The sequence below is a fragment of the Apostichopus japonicus genome, chromosome 22, assembly GCF_037975245.1.
Source record: "Apostichopus japonicus isolate 1M-3 chromosome 22, ASM3797524v1, whole genome shotgun sequence".
Classification (NCBI taxonomy): domain Eukaryota; kingdom Metazoa; phylum Echinodermata; class Holothuroidea; order Aspidochirotida; family Stichopodidae; genus Apostichopus; species Apostichopus japonicus.
In genome coordinates this window covers 22,546,783-22,559,930 of record NC_092582.1, presented here as the reverse complement: position 1 = coordinate 22,559,930, position 13,148 = coordinate 22,546,783, and the positions used below count along the sequence as shown (strand labels likewise).

The window sequence follows — 13,148 nt, the reverse complement described above, 5'->3', positions numbered from 1 at the left end:
TGTTTCTCGATGTTGCATCTAACACGTTGCTAGGATGGTGATAACGTTCTGGGGTTGCCAGATTTATATATAAGAGTTAGCCAGACCTGAAGCTTTCAATCCTAGCAGGATCTTCTTCTGAGGAAGACTGTCTCTGAAGAATATCTAGCGTGCATTAAAAGGCCCTCTAACTTTTGCACTTTTACCTACGACAGCCATCAATTTGCATTCGATTCTTAGATTGTTTCTACCCTTCTATCCTTGCTAGATCGATCGACAACAAAGAGCGGCCGAAATCATTCAGTCTCGATCATTTACAAGTGGGTATGGTTGGAAGATTGGAGCTAACGACCTAGATTAAAATTATTTACGTGTGATCCGGAGATGATGGAGGTATCAAGTGCAAAATGGCCACCTTTATCGTCTAATGCCCATTATAATATCTTTACACCGAAAAGAGTTTCATCTTACTCCACTGAGTTTCACACATCTTAAAAACGTCTTAGATGTGATAGCAACCTTAACAACATTCCCCACCTATGACAGGGGTAATTCTTCAAAATATAGCGCCAAAACTTAATTTATAACAAATTATTCATGTCTTGCTAACTACAGTATTATATGTTATGCAAAACTTACCCATTTACCAGCTATTAAAAAACATAAAATATCTCTCATTTAGAGGCATTTACAACCTCAACCAATTTTTGATATTTCACTTGCAGCAAAGCATGCTGGGATATTGATCATCGCTCTCTCCGGCCATGTGGACATAGCGTACACACAGTGGACGTAGCGTACACACAGTGGACATAGCGTACACACAGTGGACACACAGTGGACATAGTGTACACACAGTGAACATAGTGAACACACAGTGGACATAGTGAACACACAGTGGACATAGTGTACACACAGTAGACATACTAGTGTACACACAGTGGACATAGTGTACACACAGAGGTACTGTGTAGCAATATTGTTTTCTTTTGTCATTATTGTTTGGATACATGTACAATGCATCAAAGGAGAGCTTCATGTTTGCTAATTGTGTTCTATTTTTGTGCTGTTGTTTTGCTGGCCCACTGAACACCTACAACCCATGTAGCAGCCATCGTCAGGCTTGAGGTGCATACTATAGTAAATGCTCGTACATCTTGACCATACATGACTGACATCACAGGAATATAATTAATACTTTTGGCTCCCCCTCCCCCCCCCCCCCCCAAAAAAATGAAAATTTGTTTTTTTCGCATCATTTCAAAGTTGATTTTGGAATTCTACTTTACAAATATGCTTCTACTTCCTCTTTTCATTTTCACATAATCCTTCTATTTCATCAACTGCATGAAAATCCCAAACCATTTTTCCACCATTTGTGAATAAAAATTACAATTCCAGAGGTGTCTTTAGAAAAATTTGTTTCATCTGGAAGCCTTACAGCAGCTGCTGACTACTCTAATAGCTTGACATACAGTTGCTGTCAACACTCCCGTTCACTCTCCGTCCAGTCGTCTTGGACTCTTCCAAAGAATTTCATCAAAGTGTGTTAGGCTACCTGGTTAGCCATCTCCCCGAGAATCGAGACTCTCCCAGAAGATGTACAGAGCCTTCCACAACTTGTCTGGCATCTGGTAAGGTTGTTTTTCTTTTTCCTTTTTTTTCCAACCTACTCGCCAAAAATCGTTATCCTCGGTCTTCATCACTTCGATCGAATCCTCCATTAGGCAATCGTCAGATATACGTCTCGGAGAGCTCGTCCTCCGAGATTCCGGTCGCTCTGGTGATATTTACAGACTTGAGCTGCGGCACTAGTGCCGTGCTCGGCGCTGCCATGGAAACGTATGCACTATCCTCAGTCACTGAAATAGCAGGGGGCGCAAGCCTAACAGATGGCCCATTTAAGTTTGTCCTCGCCTTGCATGGCTGGGCTTGTACAAAGTTGTTTGCCTGTTTAGGAAGTGACTTTGAATGTTCTGCGATCAGCTCCGTTAGGTTACGTATTCTGTCTTCCCTCTGAAGAGAAAAAAAAGAGAATTCAAATAACCATAATAAACGGGGAAAGTTTGTAGTTCATTAGAAGAATTAGCTCAGTGGTTAACGCCGGTGCCTTCCAATCATAAGGTACCCAGTTCGAGTCACTCCAAGATTAATGTATGTCGTCCAGTTACAGAGTCGTTGACAATTGACAATTCATAATAATGGACGTTAAATATGAATCTAAGAGACTGACTTCGGTAAGCTTGCCGCTTCGATAATCCAATGATGGCTTCTTCGCGAGTTCCTGCTTGCAGGAGGATCTCAAATACATACATACATACACTGATGGCCATTTGTCAGATATTTAGAAATAGAGGAATGTCCACGGTAATCTATCATATTATTGTGATTGGGTGTCTCTAAACGGAGGTGTTTTGTATACACCAACTGTAACTATTTAGATTTAAGTTTATCTTATGTTGACTATAAATGTAGAAAACATTTCTCTCTCTTAAAAGAGAAAAGGCCTAGTATTACTTCTTTCTCAACGGACAATATTTATCTTTAATTACTAACGTCTTTTAAAATCTTTCACGCAAGCATGAGTCTCGGCTCTTTTTAACCGATTTCAGAATGTCGTTTTGGAAAAGGGATGTACTTAACATTACCAGTACTATACTTTGTTTTGCTGTTTTAGTATACTATAACAAAATCAGACTACAGTTCTGCACAAAAGTCAACCTTTAAGCAATAAACTTCATTCATGATACAGATCGGCTATAGTCTGCTGTGGAATACCACGTGACCTGCTAAAGTTCTATTCCCTACATCCGGTATGTTACTGAAAGTTACTTTACAATGAATTTGGAAATGTAGAAAGCAAAGGGTCCGAAGCCTATTGCACAAAGTGAAAGGGGAAAAATGTTAGTCTTCCAATTATCAGACCAAAGGTGGGCAAAAGAATCCAATTTTACAGTGGTTTGTGAAAAAAAACCCAGTGCTGATTTATTGATTCACAAATTGATTATTTAATTTATTGATTACCCTTGTTGTAACACATGCAGGTATCACCACACTGCAGTGCTGGGCTCTTTAAATACCCTACAAATACCCTACCTTGTTTGTTGACCCAGATTATTTTCAGTGAAAGAGCAGTTAGTTTTGCTTTGTCAGTATCTTAATGTCTGAGTAAATTTGTTTATATTCACATCTCTTTAATGCATTAGATTATAATTCACTGAAACAGGATACCGTTCGAATCTTATTAAGATAGATTTTTAAGTCCCGTTGTCCACTGCATTGCAATTATTTCCTCCGTTTAGATATTTAGTCCCTACCAACCTATACCCTCCGAGAAGAAGAAAGAATACAAGACACAGACTCAAAGTACATGGGATCGTCACATCCTTTGTAATTCAGTTAACCATTTAATGAAACCTTTTCTGTCCCACGCAAATCAAATTTATACCAAACGAGAAGATGTGATTTGTTATGTAAACTCAGGGAAAAGGAATACTAGTCTCACACAGAAGTGAAACATCGCCATGGAGACCTACTTGTTTTAACTGTTTCTTAATTTCTTCATTCTCTGCCGCTAGTTTACTATGCTTTTGTTCATCTTCTCTGCTAGGTGTCGTCTGCCCGCGAATGCTCTTGTTATACGTGCCTCTGGGGTTTTGTTGTATCTCTAAAATCTGCAAACATGAAGAGCGAGAGAGAAAAATTAAGGGACATACGATATCAAGTGTAACTAAAACATTGCCTCTGTTTTCGGATTAAGATGATTGCCAGTTTATAAGCCCTGAAAGAGATATCCACTGTCACTAAATAGCCCGACTAGATTTGACTGAATGTGAGCAGTTTTGCAGAGATTGCCTGGGGGAGAATGTTCCAAGTTGCATAAATATCCAGTTCAATGTTTTCTTTGTCCGAGATTGACATTTTGCTTCATCCAAAAAATCGATCATTATTGGCATTTTTACTCTCACATTCGCTGCTTCAATAGGTTAATGAGCGGAGTCCTGAAGGTATAACTGTCCGTCTCCAGGAAAGTTAGTTACATTAAGTCTGCTGTATTTCTCGCCGATTATGTGAAACCTGCAACCGTAAGTTATCGTCATTTCACGTGACATTTAATTCCTGTAGCTAATACTGTCACGGGCATCATGGGTAGAACTCTCTTGTTATTTGCCACGGAAATGTTTTGACGGTACAGTGGTTGAGCATCTCAATCGAATTTCGCTCACTTATGAAAACATTCCGATTAAAATTTGTTGCATAATTTTGTCCTGCCCCCCCCCACCCAAAACATCATCACAAATTCACACATGAAACAAACGACAAGACACATTTGCTCGAATATTCCCGGAAATTGGTTGAATAATAATAACAAGAGCATATTGATAATCATCACCGATAAATACTAGGTTTGGAATAGCTATGGATTAAACTGTCCTAATTTGCATACAATTTGTTTTACTTTGATGCAGGCGATTTTAAATTTCAGTGATCACATTCTTAAAAATTAAAATCAAAATTAATGTTATCCTGATCTTTTTAATATTTCTCTATGAATCACCAAGAGTAAAAAATAACTCATATCCTAAATTTTAAGCACATGATCGCAAATAATCTTTACCACTTACTGTAATGAGAATTCCCCCAAAAAAGGGATGCTTTAGGAAGTTTGTGTTTCTGAAAGGTTCGACTTACTTTTGGAACGAAAATAAGAGCTAAAGTTATCGCTGAGCAGAAAATGATTGTCAAGGACGAGAAGCCAAAGACGGCATTTGCCTGGTCCTTGATGATAAGGGTGACTGGTGCTGTTATAATACCCAACACCTGTAAAGAGATGAAAAACAAATAAACTGAAGAATCATTGACAAATGTAAATTTGTAGTCTTTTAGTTAAATATATAGTTTTTCAAAGCACACTTATATAACACATTTTGGAAGATGTTGATGGTTGGGGAGAAGGGGGGAGGGGAGATGTGGTGGGTATTAGACTTGAAAATTCATTGAAATATTCTTTTTGCCAAATTATTGTTGATACCTTCGAAACTGTTGTTCATAATACATCAATAAAATGCCATCACAAGTTATATTCCATACTGCACAAGGAAGACATACTTGAGATATGTTTATGAGAACTTTTAAATCATCCGAATTTAATTCATTGCCAGGAGGAACTAAAAAGATCACTTTCAGACTTATCTATAAGTTTTACCCACAATTCCATTCCTCTTAGGAGATAACGATGGCATACCCATGATTTTTGTTGTTGTAACCTTTTACCATTTCTACCATCAGTAAAACAGTGTAAGGTTCTGCTTCATCTTAGGAAGATGAACAAAATTCCCAAGCATTATAACGCATTGTTAGAAGGACATGCAATTAGCACACTATCAGTTGTAATAATGGAGAATATGCCCCTTCTCGTATAATTCTTGTCATCAAGTGTGGCTTAATGTTTGTATTCACCTACGTAAGCTGAACTATCAATGGACAAGACGAGATCTCTGGGAGGCACTCTCCTTTTCACATTATAGGTCAAAATTGTCTAATATTACGAACAAATAATCTCTCCACCATACACTGAAACAAAGACCAGTTGGGGTTTTAAATCCTCTTGATCCTCATTGGCATAGCTTGTTCTTCAGAGAGCCTCTAAAAATTCCCAGCAGAATTCTAATTTGACATTTATGACAAGATTGTGCTGGTCATATCAACTCAACATTATCAGATAACAGTTATGGCCTCATTCGGGTAATTTCTGTGCAAACTAACAAAGCTCTGTTTCTTTCTTCAACTTTGTAACGTCATCATCTGTAGTGATGCAATTTAATTTCTGAGAGGAATTGAAGCTGCTGGAAGTATTTCAAGTGTGGCTTTGTTTTCCGTCAAACATGCATGAACAAAAGACAAATGGTATTTGTTCTTGCATGAGTGTCACAAGAGTAACGTCAAATTCTGGGAAAGTATGTTTACTTTTCAAAGCAAACATCGGGCTAAAGCTTTGTCATTTCTATACAATACGTTACTGGCTGATCCTTATTTGCATACAAGAATCAGGGCTGTCATTGTTAATATTAAACTGTGGATGTTTACAAATGCACCTCTTTGCTAAATGGAAAAGGTTAAACTTCATGGGATTTGCACAGACCATTGTCATAGCAACCTAAATAAATTTGGAAGGAAATGTGACTAAGGAACATGCTTTTTTAATCGTTCTTTTCTTACTTGTTTTCATCAATTCCAAGATACATAGTAGAAACCTATTAGCATTCCCTTGCCGTCACACCTAACCAGGTAAAAAATAATGTTTCCTGTGAGTGTGAAAATATGCTTTGTTCTCTCATGTCATTCAAGAGTAATCCACAAAGCCAAACTTTGGAATAGATCATGCTTGCAATTTTTTACATCGCAATCGCAATGCACTTATAAGCAAAAGATGCAAACTGTTTGTCCAAATGTATGCAAGAAATATAAGCCTTATGTTTGGCCTCGACTACAATGATCGTTACCACTTTCAAGCTATCGGACAGTACGTTGAAGCAAGCAGCTTACAACTTCTTCGAAGCTAACTACAACCTTGCTTCACTTCCCTCCACGTACACTCACTTAACTAGGGCGATGTTCCATAGCAACCAGATGAACTATGTCCAATTGCCCCTAAAACAGGTGCAAATAGCCTCACCATTTTAATTTCTTTTCTGATTCAAATTCCTATTGCAAATCACAGGCCAAAGCATAGGTACATTAACCTTAAAAGTGTTGTAGGCCTGAGGCTAATGATTGTTTTGAAAAAAAAAAAGTAACCTACTTTCTGGTGACAGCATGGGAATGAAATGCAATACAGAGCTTAAAAAACACTTCTTGTGCTCGACAGTTATTCGACAGTGAGAGAGGTTAAAGGCAGACTATAGGCAGAATTTTGCTTTGATATGTCATAGTCCAAAAACAAAAGTAAAATTTGAGTGCTATTAATGTTTCGATAGCCATTCAGACTTTTGAGAAACTGATTCCATGGTATGTGTGTTAGACTAAGAGGTCCAGCCACTTTGATTGATGATCCTCGGATGATTAAAGGGTCATCTCTCAAAACTTGTATGTGGTATAGTAGTACAACCTGGATTGAATGCATGGTTTTAAAATTGTCTACAAAACATATTAAATTAATTTCGTGGCTAACGTCATCCTTTTAAGAATCTCATAGCAACCTTTTCACATGCAAATTCGTACTGGTGCCATTTACATGATAACTCAAAGAATTGTTAAGGAAATCTCTGGGAAACTGGGTTTCCTTACCGCCACGTTATAAATCGCCATGCCGACCAGTCTTGAGTCATTTAACTCTCGCACGGACATGTTTCTTGTCTCATATGCCAAAAAGAGACCGAATATTAGTAACAGACCGTTCACTCCATATGCAATACCTATCAAGCAGATCAAAGAAAAGGTAAAACATGACTGTTAAAATCAATTTACAAAAATATTAACAAAAATCATCATCATCATCATCAAAAAAAAGATTATCAAATTATTAATACAGTTTATAGTCAAAATTCCTGATGTAATAGCTAAACTGTGGATTCATACAGCTGACTGACCTATTTCTTATATATTGCATCTATCTGCTTTTGAAAGGCTCCTTGGTTTCAAAAGATTCATAACCAGATGTTTTTTCACTAACCCTTCACATCCGACCACCCTGCTTGATGCCATGTATCACCAGTTACGGTTGACATCTAATTTCAACAAAAATAATTTCAAAAAAATAATTTAAAAAAAAAAAATAATAATAATTTCAACAAACAAAAATACCAGCAGTATCCCTACAAAACTTGTTTACCTTACTTGAAACCATTCTCTGAATATAAATGGGACAAAAGTAGTGACAAAAGTTGTCAAGAAAAGGGTAAACAAGTTTGACTTATTAGATACATCTACATTGGAAGTATATTAAGTTAAGGATTAAGGGATTATCCTCGCTTCTACATACAAATGTATGGGAATATCCTACCTTAAGAAAAATACTACAAAGGATTATCCCCCCCCCCCCTTAATTTGGGATTCTTTTAACAAAATTGATAGGTTTTGGTTTACTGCACATAAATTGTTAATCTTGCAATCAAAAATTAAAAAATTCCAGCGGTTTACCTTTTGACCCAGAGAACATTATATGTTCACCCACATTTAGTATCTGAAAACTAGGAGTAACGCAACAGGCGTTTGCTTCCAATGCCTACCACAAAACCTTTTTCTGTATATCCTTAGATGAAAAACCTTGGAATTGGTTAGTATTTCATAAAACATTATAGCCTGTTAACTTATGAGGAGTGTTACCAAGTGTTACCAAGGACCGTTGCTGTGGTAACAAAACTCTTACCTAAGAACACTGCCAAATTATCAGCTTCGCAATGTTCTAGTTGAGGAATTATTCGGACATCTTTTACGGTAACGCTGAAGAAAGTATCAACCTTTCTGGTCATGGGAGCCATGATCTGCCAGATTAACTGCAACACCAAGTTGACGACTAGAATAATTATAATAGTGATGTACATCCTCCAGGTCTTAACATTCTTTGGTGGAATGGAGAGAGAGAGAAATTAAAACTGATAAAAACCCAATGAGGGACATCATCAATATTTATTGTTATATATCAATATATATCATCAATATCATCATCAATAAATGGTCATCATCAATCATATCATCATCATATCATCAATCATATCATCATCAATCATCATCAATATATATCATCAATATATATTATCATCAAGATTTATTGGTCAGTGACTACAAACTCATGTCAAAAGATGCAGAATGGAGTCTTTCTTTCTCAAAGACTCACACAATGAGCTTTCACGTTGGCATATTTTAATACAGCTTTATACATCAGTTCAGTTTAGCATAAAATTTCCCAATTTTTTTTTTATTTTATGGAAAATTTTTGTAGGCAAAAGAGTGGTTAATTTAGTATGGTTTATAGTCAAACATGATTAAATATCAAATTACATCCCCAACACCCCACCCCCCACTTCTGAAGTCAAAGTTTTAGTTTGCATATCATAAAAAGACAGTGATATTTTTGCACTTCACAAAGACCTTTAGAAATCTGGAACAATGGTTTTGCGGCCAAGCAATATCATTTCCCAGCCAAAGTGGGATGGTTAACCACAATTAATCACGATGTATGGTAGCCCCGGGATCACATCACAGCTTGATCTACTGCAGTTATGAATAATGACTGTTGTTTGATTTTACTGAGTAAATCAAGGTAATCAAGAAAACGCACAGCAGTCTTCTGAAATTGTGACGAGTCTTTGATAATGAAATCATCCGGGAATATGCCCGTATGACTAACATTCATATGATCACCATGGCAACTATTAATCTGTGTTTTCTTTTGATTTCTCAGGGACATGAGTCATCATAGGGCCTCACCTGCATGCTGACTTTTTTCCTTTTTCGCTTCCCGTCCTCGTCAGTTTTCTCTTGCGTAACTAAGGAGTGCATCATCACAATCTTGGAAAACATTGACCCGTAACCAAGAGAAAAACCGATGCTCAACAGCCATGAGATAGCCTGCAGAATAAAATAAATCAAGAAAAGTAAAACAACTCAATCTCCTGAGAAATGCAAATATAACTTGAATCGTTCTTTTAAACTATAAGAAGAAGAAGAAGATATAAACAGATATGCATGCTAACCAAAGGTAGATATAATACACTGTGGTATTTCTTATATTTCTCACATTTGAAGTGAAAACTGCATGGCATATCTTAGCAAAGATATCAACACATTCTTCAAGCGAACTGCGAATGCAACCGATGTAGTACTTCCATGGTCACACATGTTTACTTGAGGCATTTTTTTCCCCTCTTGAATTTGATTTTATAAAGGTATGACCAACCGATGAGGCAGAAGTACTATGGCTCTCAAAGTGTTGCAGGTTTGGCTGCTGGGTATTAGAGTGACTAAGCGTCTTTTGTCACTGCTAGATGAGTGAAATGAAATGGCTTCTGTTGTTGGTTAAATAATATCATAACTTCTCTGTCGTGGTTTACATCTAGTGTTGTTAAATTTGATAGACAGCACTCCAATACCCGTGAAGCTAAACTGAACCTGCAGAAAGTTTATCACAGGTGGACACAATTATGACCCATATCCAAGCATACTGCCCTCTGTCAACATTTTCTGTGGTGGACATGAAGTTTTTCAAAACCCTAATGATGCAGCTTGCTAAACCTTTAATATACTGGAACAATGTTTTCTGTGCCACGGTGCGAGTAACAGTGATGAGGGTGCTGGATTGGGTACAAAATCTCATTGTGGTGGGCGAGATTACTATCGTGCCCACCAGTTTAGACCATTCCACGACGGAATATTTGTATCCTAACCTATTTCTGTGAGCTCTACAACCGTACAGAATTTTAGAGACTGAATCACAACAAGAAGAAAAGTGTGTGGAAAGCATTACAACTAATATGATAAAATAACAAATAGGTTTCACAAAACGGTTTTAAATAGCCTTCAGATGTAACTCAGAAAATTCTCAATTTTTTCCCTGAAAAGAAAAGATTTCACTCACATGACATGTCTTAGGAAAGACTGTATTAGAGACATACTGGCCATCCAGACCCAGAAGAAAAACACACATTAAGGAGATGACACACCCCAATGCTGTGATACTGTTGATGTGACACTGTGAGCATTTGATATAGCTGCATTTGAGAACAGAAGAGAATTGAGATGACATGTTTAGATAATAAATAATCATAATAATACGACTTATAATGCGCACACACCACTCAAAGAATGTTCAAGGCGCAATTGACAATGAGAAATGATACAAATAATACAGAATAATACAAAACAATGACAGAAGAAAAACTTAATGGTTCAAGATTATATAAAAGCTTTTGTCATTAAATGGGATTTGATGCTCTTCTTAAAGTAAGAGAGAGTAGATGCTTGTCTGATTTTTAAGGGGAGTTGGTTCCATAAGCGAGGGGCAGAAACAATAAATGACCTACCCCCCCCCCCCCAAGAATGTTTGGACTTAATTTCAGATAATAAAAATTGAGAGCTGGATCTTAGATTACGAGAGGGGACATAAATATGTAATAAGTCAGAAATATACATTGGACCATGTCCTTTAAGTGATTTATAAACAATAAGGAGAATTTTATACATAGATGTATTGAAGAGGATCGGGGCGGGACTAAAATTAAGGCCCCATCAAGGACCCTAGGAAAGAAACACTAAACACACAGAAAAATCAAAATCCTGCTGCAATTCTTAAATTAACCATCTAAAAAATTCCTCAAGCCACTTAATTAATATAACACTCTGAAAGAGGACAGAGGCAAGTCATTCCACGCATTCACAACACTCGGGGAAAAGAACTCGATCCTTTACAAATATTTCAAGCAACTTAACATGGACGTGCTGGCGTACCCATGATGTGCACTCACATGGACGTGCTTGCGGACCCATGACATGCACACACATGTGCCTGCGGACCCATGACATGCACACACGTTCCTGTGGACCCATGACATGCACACACATGGACGTGCTTGCGGACCCATGATATGGACACACATGGACAAGCTTGTGGAGCCATCGGCAGTTCCAAGATATGTGTATCTGCACAGACACACCTTTTTAAAACCTACGACATGCACACGCATGGACGAGCTTGGCACTTGTCTAAGAATCTAAATGTTTTATAACAATGTTGCATACCTGGTGTGTTGATAAAGGAAGTTAAATATGATACAACAGATGGCAGCTATGATGGTCAGTGATGCCAAGAGGCATGCTGGGATATACCAGCTCTTTGAAATGTACTTCCACTCAATCCTCTCGTCCACACCGTCCTTTGGTATACCATCTGCAAAGAGATTATCATCAGAGTTAAAAAAGTTGGTTAAAATGTAAAGTGTTACCATGGTTATAGCACATTTAGCCCCATGCTTTCATAATTTTTTATAAAAAGCATTGCTTCATTGCAGTTTGGATAACTTGAAAAATCATGTCTCAAGTGAATGATTCATGCTTAGATTTTCTCTTGAAATGCTTGTAAATGTGGTGCTTGGCAAAAAACACCCACTTTGATCTGATAGGATACACTTCAGAGCCATGTTAATAACACTTCTAATTACACTTGTCTTCAGTATATACTGTTAATTCCTAATGTACCATGCAGCCACATCACACAGCCTAGGTTTATATAGACCTTCTTTTTTACACATGCAGCTTAATTAGACAGTCATGCAGATTTTCACTTTTCATTAAAATCCTCAGAAGAGATTTCAAAACTCATCAAAAATGGTCTGAAGACGGCTGGGTTGGTTTTATAAATAGAATGACATCAACCAATGACTATCCGCAAGAAAACGTTTGTCGCCCGATCACTCGCACTTCATTCATTGACTTCCAGTAATATAGAATTAACATATTATTATTATTTATTATTATGTGGAGCCCAGTCAAGCTGAAACCAGTGGTATTGTTCCTCTAATAGCTGTACTAATGGTTGAAGTTCTTGTAACTCCCGATCACGCTGAGTTCAGTTGTGCTAAAGTATAGCATCTATTTGGATGATTGATACTAAATCGAAATATAGCATCCGTGAGATGTCTGCAACTTGGCAGAATGTTTAGACGAAGGCAAAGAAATAATTTAAGTTGTTATTGTTCACAAAGAATAAAATTTATATTGAACTTCCAAATTAATTGCTTACCTTTTAAACTGAGGTCACAAATGTGCAGTTTGACAAATTTTTAGTTTTCGGGTTTTTTTTGCATTTTTTTATTCCTGCATATTTTACAAAGTAATTTCTCACATCAGTAACCCCCAGAGATCATTTTCCTCGATATATCCCCATTCCTCGTTCATGCAAAAATTAAGGGTTAAATAACCCATCGATAGTGATTCCACAAAAGTGAACATGCATGCTTCGATGCCAAGCATTCCCCTTCCCCCACCCGCCCCCCCCCACAAATTCTAGATGTCAAATTAATTCATAGTAGTTCTCACAATATTGGCTATAGCAGTAAGAGGTTGTTCTAAATCAGAACAGAGGTATTCTAAAAATGGAATATTGAAGAACAAGAAAAGATGGAAAGGGGGTGTAAATTTTGTTTACGTTCCACCAGCTATTTCGTGTAAAGTAC

The 13,148-nt window shown here is 37.2% G+C and overlaps 1 protein-coding gene across 4 annotated transcripts in view; it reads right to left on the bottom strand.

The window, feature by feature from the left end:
- Positions 1–1,257: 1,257 nt before the first annotated feature.
- Positions 1,258–13,148, bottom strand: part of LOC139963795 (gamma-aminobutyric acid type B receptor subunit 1-like) — a 144,274-nt gene continuing 132,383 nt past the window's right edge. For all 4 annotated transcript variants that reach the window (XM_071964953.1, XM_071964952.1, XM_071964954.1 and 1 more), the window contains 8 exons: positions 11,716–11,863; positions 10,556–10,688; positions 9,409–9,549; positions 8,348–8,540; positions 7,267–7,394; positions 4,672–4,800; positions 3,516–3,653; positions 1,258–1,995 (listed from right to left, as the gene is read on the bottom strand). In XM_071964953.1, the coding sequence (XP_071821054.1) occupies positions 1,714–1,995; positions 3,516–3,653; positions 4,672–4,800; positions 7,267–7,394; positions 8,348–8,540; positions 9,409–9,549; positions 10,556–10,688; positions 11,716–11,863 (1,292 nt within the window). In that variant the 3' untranslated portion in view covers positions 1,258–1,713. The remainder of the gene's footprint in view (positions 1,996–3,515; positions 3,654–4,671; positions 4,801–7,266; positions 7,395–8,347; positions 8,541–9,408; positions 9,550–10,555; positions 10,689–11,715; positions 11,864–13,148) is intronic.